This window comes from Haliotis asinina, chromosome 12 (assembly GCF_037392515.1).
Source record: "Haliotis asinina isolate JCU_RB_2024 chromosome 12, JCU_Hal_asi_v2, whole genome shotgun sequence".
In the NCBI taxonomy this organism is placed as follows: Eukaryota; Metazoa; Mollusca; class Gastropoda; order Lepetellida; family Haliotidae; genus Haliotis; species Haliotis asinina.
In genome coordinates, this window is record NC_090291.1 from 49,921,094 (window position 1) to 49,931,428 (window position 10,335).

At 41.7% G+C, this 10,335-nt stretch overlaps 1 protein-coding gene across 1 annotated transcript; it reads right to left on the reverse strand.

Annotated features, from left to right (window-relative positions):
* Positions 1 to 2,498: 2,498 nt before the first annotated feature.
* Positions 2,499 to 9,770, reverse strand: LOC137257660 (tubulin beta-4 chain-like). Its single transcript, XM_067795019.1, has 4 exons — positions 9,602 to 9,770; positions 7,991 to 8,099; positions 4,334 to 4,689; positions 2,499 to 3,951 (listed from the first exon to the last, which is right to left on the reverse strand). The coding sequence occupies exons 1-4, from the start codon at positions 9,656 to 9,658 to the stop codon at positions 3,121 to 3,123; spliced, it is 1,353 nt and encodes a 450-aa protein (XP_067651120.1). The 5' UTR covers positions 9,659 to 9,770; the 3' UTR covers positions 2,499 to 3,120.
* Between the last annotated feature and the right edge of the window lie 565 nt (positions 9,771 to 10,335).

Sequence of the window (10,335 nt, forward strand, 5' to 3'; positions counted from 1 at the left end):
AAAATGGACGCTATGACAAGATTACCATGAGTACTTGAGATATATGTGAAGACAAATAAATAACAGACATACAATCTTCTGTTTTCGTTTGTTTTCTTTCATGTTGGCATGTGATCATATGCCCAACTTGGATGTGTCGGTATTCTGATAAGTCGATATTTTTGTGGGCCCGTAAATATCGAGACAACTGTACGTTATACCACACTTCTGCTTGTGAGAGACAGATTTGTTCTGGGATACACACGGGAGTCCCCATGGACCATGTTTTGTATTCGTTACCTGTTCAGCGCCTCACTCAGCGATATTCCATCTGTATGACGGCGGTCTGTAAATAATCCAGTCTGGATCAGACAATCCAGTGATCAACAGCATGAACAGCGATCTGCGCATATGGGATACGATGACATATAATAACCAAGTCACTCATTAATTCGGATTATGCATTCGGAACACACCGAGATCAAGCCACCGTCTTTCTACTCTCGACCTCGGAGACCCTGTTTATCACATGACAGACAGCATGAGAGACACATGGTCGGTAATAAATCTTTACTTTCGAGATAATACAAATGATACTTAAATTATGACTAGTAGTGGCGCAATTGCTTTAAAATGGTTGTTAAATGTGAAACCCTTTGCAAAAACGTATGAGCACTTGTTATCAATTCGTGTCCCAGAAAAATATAATTTCAAATATATTTCTCAAAGTAACACATACAACATATTCACGTTTATAACAACGATTTGATTTTGTTGAACATCCTTTAACATCATGAAACATATTCACTAACGTATCTGCTAAAAGTCACTAAACATTTAATATAGTTACAATAAAACCATGTGTTCTGGCTGTCAATATAGAACCAACATGTCATGAAGCATAGCTGGGCTTATTTAAAATGCAACACTTGAAAACAGTCATGTATTTCTAATAATACTTGGTATATGGGTGCATATAAAGCATAGGTATTCCTTTGACACGTAATTTTGTCTTTCATTATTAACTTAGTAACCAATAACTCAAAATGTATTTGTATTCTTTGGCTCTTGTGGAACAAGTTAGCACTTGATGCAAGTACTGCTGGTTATATCACCAGACTTTTCTTGTTTTCGTGTCTCACATTCTTCGTCTTTATCCAGCTTATTAGATATCCATTCTATTACGACATATACTCCGAGCCATATGCATCATTCTTATCAGCCCGTGTAGTTTAGCGTGACTTAAAGGCATTATATCACATCACACGCCTCTAAATAATGCATTTCTCTCAGTAATAGTACTAGCCATCAGGGTAGGTACTATATAATTTCTTTCAAAAAATATTTGCGTGTTTAGATACTACAGTAAATTAAAAAGTTTGAATGAATTTAATTAACGTCGCATTAAATCGCCTCTCGCGCCCCAAACAGGACGAGCATTACTTGATGCGAACCCCAGAGTTATGTACCTTTGAGCGCTTTTCACGAATACGCTGTGAACAATTTGTTATTGAAACCCCGACAACACTGCGTGCAACAGTTTTCGATGTGCGGAGTAATTGTTTACATTCGCTATATACCAAGTTATCTCTGTTTGGAAGCTGTCCGCCGCGAAGTTCCCATTATCAGTTCAAGATAAGTCGTTTTGTATTGAATCAATAGGAAGTAAAGGTGAGTGCATATGCCCCAGTACGTATAATATAGGCGAAAATTATGTAAAAAATGTGGCATTATGCTTTTGAAGCCAGTGTCCAGTCCTGAAAGTTACTTCTGCGAGCGAGATAAATTCAATGCTAATGGAGCGACATAGATAAGTACTTCACGACCAAAACGTTGCACTTGTCCTGGGTATTAATCATAACAGAATGGACATTAAAAGCTCGATTTCCAAGGATGAGCCTCCGTGAGCGTTACAGTATTTTCTAGTCAAAGGGAAAGGTTGTTGAGTGTTTGGCCGTAAACAACAGTGCTGAAAATAAAACCAAACAATCCTAACTCGTTTCTCGAACAAAACAATATGTTTAACAACAGGTGTCAACAACTGTCAATTCACATGCACTAAACAACAGTAATACACAGTGTCTTAACAAGACCTATGACGGTTCCATCAACGAAAACAAACCTGATGTTGAGCGATACATTAACTTATACATGCATTTGGATAAGGACATGTGTCATTGTAACAGGAACAATGCTATAAATTAATACATTTAACTCGTACGTATTAATGGTCCGTTATGTATTTCCACCTTGCATGAAAAAGTCATGTATTTTTATTTTAATAGTTGGTATATGAGGGTGTTTATAAGGCAAAGCTATTCTTTCGACACATATTTATCTGACATTTTTTCTTCTCGTGGTGTTCGAGTTGCAACAAAACCAGACTGGTACCTTGAGTACTAAGCGACGGCGCTTCATTGGCCCATAACGTCATCACTGAAGCACCAACGCACCATACCCAGGAAACCAGGCTGAAGCAAAACTGACACCAGTCAATAACAACCAACGTTTTAACAGTGTAATTTCTGGAGATGAAAATGTATTGCCCTTCTGCATAAACTGTGTACATTGTTGTTGGGTATAAACTACATGTGTGCTGGTACAAGAGTAACAGAGTAGGTTTAGTAAGAAAAATACAAATAGTTAATTTAGATACCCCGTCTCGTGGATGAAATTACTTCAAACAATGATCAATTATTCGGACGTCTGAAAGGGAATGCTCCCACGGAAAGCATCGAAGTGCTTCGCGTATCATTCCGGAAGTTCTCGAACATGAAATGGCAATTACCATATTACATAGTGACACTTTCAGATTCTAAACTACTTTAAACTGCTTGTTCCTTTATTTGTTTCCTTCAGTAAGGACGCCGTATGGCCTATATTATACAGCCAGGGACAAGAGTCTTCCCAGAACGCCAGTATCCCCCGAATGTGGAATCACGAGATTCCTATTCTAGTTACCCAGAGTGATTTACAACAACTGTACGCTCTCGCGTATAGATAATTAACAAATTACATGCATTACACCAGTGTAAATGTAATTGCACGTAATACAAGTATCCTTCAATTGTCCTTCCATTAACACCAGGGTGTAAACAAGAATGGGTAATGTACTTCAAATTATAGTGAGAGTTTTGTAGATCAGGCATATTGCTGGGTGTCTGTCTCCTCCTCCTCCCCCTCCTCCAGGAGGTCTGCATCTTCAAGAGATGCGTCCTGGTACTGCTGGTACTCAGACACCAAGTCGTTCATGTTGGACTCGGCCTCAGTGAACTCCATCTCATCCATGCCCTCGCCAGTGTACCAATGGAGGAAAGCCTTTCTCCTGAACATGGCCGTGAACTGCTCGGAGATGCGCTTGAACAGCTCCTGGATGGCAGTGCTGTTGCCCACAAAGGTTCCTGACATCTTCAGGCCTTTTGGAGGAACGTCACATACGGATGTCTTGACATTATTGGGGATCCATTCAACGAAGTAGCTGCTGTTTCTATTCTGGACGTTGAGCATCTGTTCATCGACCTCCTTCATGGACATGAGTCCACGGAACATGGCAGCCACAGTAAGGTATCTGCCGTGACGGGGATCACAGGCGGCCATCATGTTCTTGGCATCGAACATCTGTTGGGTGAGTTCGGGCACTGAAACGGCTCGGTAACTTTGACTACCTCTGGAAGTAAGGGGAGCGAACCCTGGCATGAAGAAGTGAAGACGGGGGAAGGGCACCATGTTGACAGCAAGTTTACGGAGATCGGCGTTCAGTTGTCCGGGAAACCGCAAGGATGTGGTCACTCCGGACATGGTGGCAGAAACCAGATGGTTGAGGTCACCGTAGGTGGGTGTGCTCAGCTTAAGAGTCCTGAAGCAAATGTCGTACAGAGCCTCGTTGTCGATGCAGAAAGTTTCGTCTGTGTTCTCTACAAGCTGATGGACTGACAGAGTGGCGTTGTATGGTTCCACAACTGTGTCGGACACCTGGAACAGTTCATATGTTATAAGTTTTGTTCAATATAGGACACCGTGTGACAGAAGATGGTTACAAATTTCTTTAATAAGATGTTGAAATAATCTGAAGTGTTTGGGGGTCGTTTTTCGCCTTAGAAAATATTTTGAAGGTGTTTTGTAAATTAGTTACAAACCAGTCTAGCTGTTCTCCCAACGTTCGTAGCCCTACGAACTTCTAAAGCCCATTCTCAACACATCGGCAGCGATCGAAGTTAGGAATTCGTACGGCTACGAACGTCTCGAGAATAAGGACCCAGAGCACCAGTCTACTACTGGTGCCTCTGTTGTTAAAAACACGTGAATTATAAAAAGAGTGCAGAAAACACATTCCGAGATCTTTTCTGTGCATTACCTTTGGAGATGGGACAACCGAGAATGTTGACATGATTCTGTCGGGGTACTCCTCCCTGATCTTGTTAATGAGGAGGGTGCCCATGCCTGACCCGGTCCCCCCTCCCAAGGAATGTGCCAGCTGGAATCCTTGAAGACAGTCACAGCTTTCTGACTCTTTACGGACCACATCTAGAACAGCATCTACGAGCTCAGCCCCTTCTGTGTAGTGACCCTTTGCCCAGTTGTTGCCCGCTCCCGTCTGTCCAAACACGAAGTTGTCTGGCCGGAACAGCTGACCGAATGCGCCGGATCGGACAGCGTCCATTGTGCCAGGCTCGAGGTCAACAAGAACGGCTCTCGGAACATATTTCGCACCTGTGGAAAGGAGACATTAGAACATTTATATAGGCACGCCAATGTATGTTTCAAGTAGTAACAGGGTGCACATACTATCAACCACTGGCTTGCGTGGCCTATATTCGTGTATACCATGTATTATTTGGGGCCTCTTTAGAGGGGTAGCCTAGTGGTTAAAGAGTCGGTTCGTCACGCCGCAGAACCGTGTTCGATTTCCCACACAGGTACAATCTGTGAAGCCCATTTCTGGTGTACCTGGCCGTGATGTTACTGGACGTTTACTAGAAACGGCGTAAAACTAAACTTGCTCTCTCGATCACTCGTTTGTCCAGAAATACTTCTTTGTACCGATCATGTGTTAATCGATGTTTTACTGGTAATAGTAATGTCTGAATCAGCTGGTCTCACTATATATCGACTGCCGAGGGGGCTGATATCGAGGATTAGCTAACCATTATTTACAACACATTGTATATAAACCTGAAATACGCACCTGGGCCTAGATTTTGGAAGCTCTCCAAGCGTTAAGATAGTCTTAAGTTAATGCTAATGTATGACACTTACGACTATCTTAGCGCTAAGGGAGCTTCGGAAATGTTGGCCCAGGTTGATGCGTAGGTAATCTATACTTTACATAGAGGATTCAACTTAATATCTTTGCTAGGTCTCTGGTTGGCTGCGTCTCGCCGAATATCGGGGTTCGAATGTGTGCAGGCCATTTCTGGTATCTACCGTTGTGATACTGCTGGAAATGTGCTACAAGCCACCTAAAACTGAACTCACTCATTCTTCTATCTGGACTAAAAACCGAGGGCCTGGTGTTGTGGACTGTGAAACAAAACTTATTCACTCAGTCATCTATTGAGACTGTGAAACAAACATGACCTCACGTGACACCCCCTGCCTCTCTCTTTCACTCTGATAATTTGCGATATATAATCAGAGTGTGTACATACTTTGTGTACGATACATCCATGTAAAGCTCGTTCACTGTTAAGAAGGCCTGGTCATCATCTTTATTCAATGCCTCCTTCAATACTTGATATTGTGTGAGGTTTCATAGAGACACAAACTTGTTTCACTTGTCGACCTGTCGCAAGAACTACTCCCACGGCAACTGAACGCTATTCCTCACGAGAATCAACTATACACTATTCTCACGGCGACACCGCAGCAGCAGAAGAATGTAGCTTGTGATGATGTCAAGACGCTCTTGTCGTAGTATAAGTTCTGGAATGCTAAAACGTTTCCGAACTGACTTTAGAAGTTCCGCTTCATGCTCTTGTAAATCTATGAATGCAAGATCCCCATATCTCTATAATCACGATAATTACACCCAGGCTGTGTCTACTCTAGCGTAGAATGCTGCTCTTATACTGGCTCGGCAGGAGCTGTAGCCAACAGCGCGAACAGGGCATCAGTGACGAATACAGCGGACTTGTCAATACCGTAAATCCTCGAATAATCGCTGGATCATGGTTGTTTACGATGAAGTCCTTACACCTAAACTTAGACTGTGTTTTAGGTTGCTTTCAGGCAATCGGTTTATAAACTTCTTTTTACTCTTGTTTTAAACGTAACTTCTCCACGTTTCAGATGTAAGGGGGACTTTCTATCTTTTCAAATATTTCAAGGGGTGTTTCCGTGCACGGTTTGATCAGATTCAAGTGATATATCATTAAATAATCCCGCAGGTATTTATCGTAACGTCAACATCGTAATGATGGTTCTATATGGTAAGTGACCAGTAAATATATGTTATAAGATTTTCTATCCCCAATGAATATATTATGTCGACCAGAAGCTTCAGGCAGGAAACAAACGCATTACCAGGGAAACACAATCTTTGATTCCTCACATCCGGTGCAGGATATTTCTGGTCATGTAAAATAGTATGTACGAAATGATCTCATAATTATGGTCAGGAACTGCTTGCCCAATCAGAATTAGCCGTAGTCTGTTTTACCAAATTATTTTCCCGACTGCCTCGCCCTCCATGCAGTGAAGTCCTGATTCACTCGGGTTCAGTATTTCCCAAATCAGTGGGACCCATTTTCAGTGAAGATGGGTTTATTTGTTAATATCTAAATTATATATATTAATGGAGTAAGCGGAGCGACCATAACGTTCCAAATCAAAACGTATTTACAACATGTCTGCCAACCTGTGTGCTCAAAGAAACAACAGAAACAGGGACGTGGAAGTGCTAGGACCCCGTGTGTGACAATATGTACCTTCATGCTAGGTTTTTACATCACAGGTCCACTATAAGTTGTCCACTGGTCGCGAGGGAGCCTATGGCTCATGTACCCTCGAAGTTTTCTTTATGTTCCTCTAGCCCGCGGGGCTGTAAGCGGGGTACATTGAAAATATAGAACAGCGCTTAGCCAATCAGAAAGCGACATTCATGCGTGAGGTAAGATAAATGGCAATATACAAGGGCTGATGAAAAAGTACCCCAGTATGCTTCAAGGACCTGTTGCTTTCAAACTAATTTATCTATTTGAGTAAAACAACAGGAAATGCTGATGAAGAACACTATCCAACAACACTCCTAAGATTAGCTGGTGTCACCAGTCTAGAAAATATGTAGGCTTATGTAACGTTTTGACCAGCCCTCGTACACACGCCGTATATCAGTGCAACCGGTCACCAGGTGGCGGGCAGAAACACATAGCTTGCATATTTCGCGTCAAGGATGGAAGATATGTTACTGATGTAATATTTGTCCTAATGCAGGACAATACCGCCAATAGAGGTAATGTGTTGACTCTGATTAATCGCTTATCCTTTAAACTCCTCTAAACATGATTTAACGTTTGCGAATGCCATCACGTAGTCTTTGCAAGACAATATCCTATTCATCAAGCAGGGTTATGTCAAAGGTCTGTGGTGGAAACGCAAATTATTCACCCACAAAGCTATGTACTTGCACGTAAAGGATGCATACATGCATGTCAAGGTTTGCTTTTGTTTGTATGTGTGTCGTTTTGTGTTTTTGTTGTTTCTGTTTTAGAAGAAAATACATATGAAACTTGATAGTTGTAAATACAGAGTACAATGCGTTGATTGCACAAATTTAACGTCTTCTGAAGCCCAAGGGAAAATAAATATGTTTTGAATTAACTTTGAACAAACGTGTGCACAAACGCTATCAACAGCTTGTGGGCGTTGCTATTGGAACGCACGATCAACCAAATTCTACATGCCAGGAATTACAGCCAGCGGTCTGTGACAATCCCTGACAGAGGGGAGCGGTTCCAGAGGGAGAAACAGCGTTCTGGTGGTACAGTTGCCCGCGGGCTTACCCTGACCTTACCTTGAGCCTCCGTGAAGTACACGCTGATCCTCTCAAGCTGGTTGTCAGCGTCGCCGTGGTAGGAGCCGGTCGGGTCAATACCATGTTCGTCGGCAATTACTTCCCAGAACTATAATGATAATAATAATACTAACAAAAACAAATACAAAAATAATGCCGATGATGGTTTAACGATGATATATAATTATAATGAAACTACTACCGCCTTCAATAGTACCATCACTTAAAGCCTCGACAATACCTGGACACGTGTTGTTTACTGCATAAACTACGGTAGTGTAGAATGAAAATATGCACGTATATTTCAAGGTACTTGAGACACACTTCAGTTGGACGTTCTAACGAGGTTAGATGGTCACAAGGCGTCCCTATTACTGATCATTATCCGGTAGCTGCCCGTGAGCTTGTTTAAACAGTATTAAATATCCTTGTAACCGATGTTTATAGGATAGCGTTAAACAGACGTTGAAAACTGATGAAAGGGAGATTTTTGTCATTTTTCAGTAAAAATGAGCCGTGATTTCAAAAACTAGAAAAGTGAGTTTTGAGATGGGAAAGAATATTGGTCAATGCTCTTGACTTCTAAGGTCTGGGTTCGATTCCGCAAATGGATTGAGTAAATACGGTTTACTGCTCTTTTGGCAAAATATTATGTTGGGTGAGTCTAGAAATGGGCTTCACACAATGTAGCTTATGTGTTTTGAATCGAACCCATGTCGTCAGTGTGACGAGCAAACGCTTTGACCCTTAGGCCACCACCCATCGGCCCACCGTGTTATTTGTAATGTCTTGGTGTGCCTCACCGTACAGTTTCTTACTGCTAAAAGCGGTATAACCAAGGTATCATTCACTCAAAACCTAATTCAGGATGAAAAAGTCATGATTTTGTTCCAACCATGTGTATCACATTATCAGGTTCAGGGCAGCACGTAAGTGTAGTGTTGAAACAATTCAGCCAGTTAAAATACACAATGGGTTTTACCGACGAAAAAAGTCTGCGTCGTCGACAGGAAACCCCCCAAGCCCACCACAAGTGTGTGAGCTTGTATGTAGGTCAGCAGTATATATATTACATACATATCTCAAACACTTCGTTATTCAACCTGTCCTGTATCACACTGAAATAGGCTATGTCAGCATACTCTGTAATGCACGCTCAGTAAATATGACACCAACATACAGTATAAATCCATCATGTTATCATATGTCTTATATTAGAATTGATTTCAACGTTAATGGTGTACAAGTATATTTTACGGTGGCGATTCAGCAATTTTACAACCAAGAACAACTCTTCAATGTTAATTTACAAACCTGACTTTTTAATAAACAGGAAAACGAAACTGTTGGAAATTTATGATATTAAAAATGCTATATATCGTATATATCGTTTCAAACTGGCTGGTGTGATTAAAACGGATGAAATGTGATGATGTACTCTATGTACTGTTTGTTCATCTGATACGAGACAGTGGTGGTAAGAGTTCAGCATTCCTGAATAACGCCCCTTATCAGCCACCATACCGTCGCTGGTATGAGTAGCACTGAGATACTACATCACTTTACATAAAACTGTCAGAAAACATAAAACAACAAGAGAATATTTCCTACCTTTGATCCAATCTGATTGCCGCACTGGCCCGCTTGTACGTGCACTATTTCTCTCATATTGTGGGGTAATGTTTCTTCTTAGGTAAACCACACTAACTTTCCCCCATCAACTTTGACAAATGCGTCTCTGCTATATACAGCAACCGCATCTCAGTGACGTCACAAGAATGAGTCGAGGACTCGACGTGATTGGTTGAAAGTTGAGTGTGCGAAACGATGGCTGACAGAGTTGTTTCCCCTCCACTGCAGCTGGCGTCTGACACAGTGATTAAACAATCTGAAAGTTCCACGTGCCGGCAGCCCGGTGATAAGATCTACAGAGTAACGGCGCACATTCGTCAAGGATTGTGGAAGAGGGTTATTAATAGCCTGCTCATCCCTCGGCGGATCCCTTCAGGTTATGAAGACAGTTACTCAATTTCTCTTAGACCCCAGCTGTTGTTTTCGTTACTACTACTACTACTACTACTACTACTACTACTACTACTACTACTACTACTACTACTACTACTACTACTCGAAACGACGACTACTACTGCTGCTGCTGCTGCTACTACAACAACAACTACTATTACTACTACTACTCGAGACGACGACTAATACTACTGCAGCTGCTACTACTACAACTACTACTACTACTACTCGAGACGACTACTACTACTACTACTACTACCACCACTGCTACTGCTACTACCTAAGCTACTACTACTATTACTACTACCGCCACCAACAAC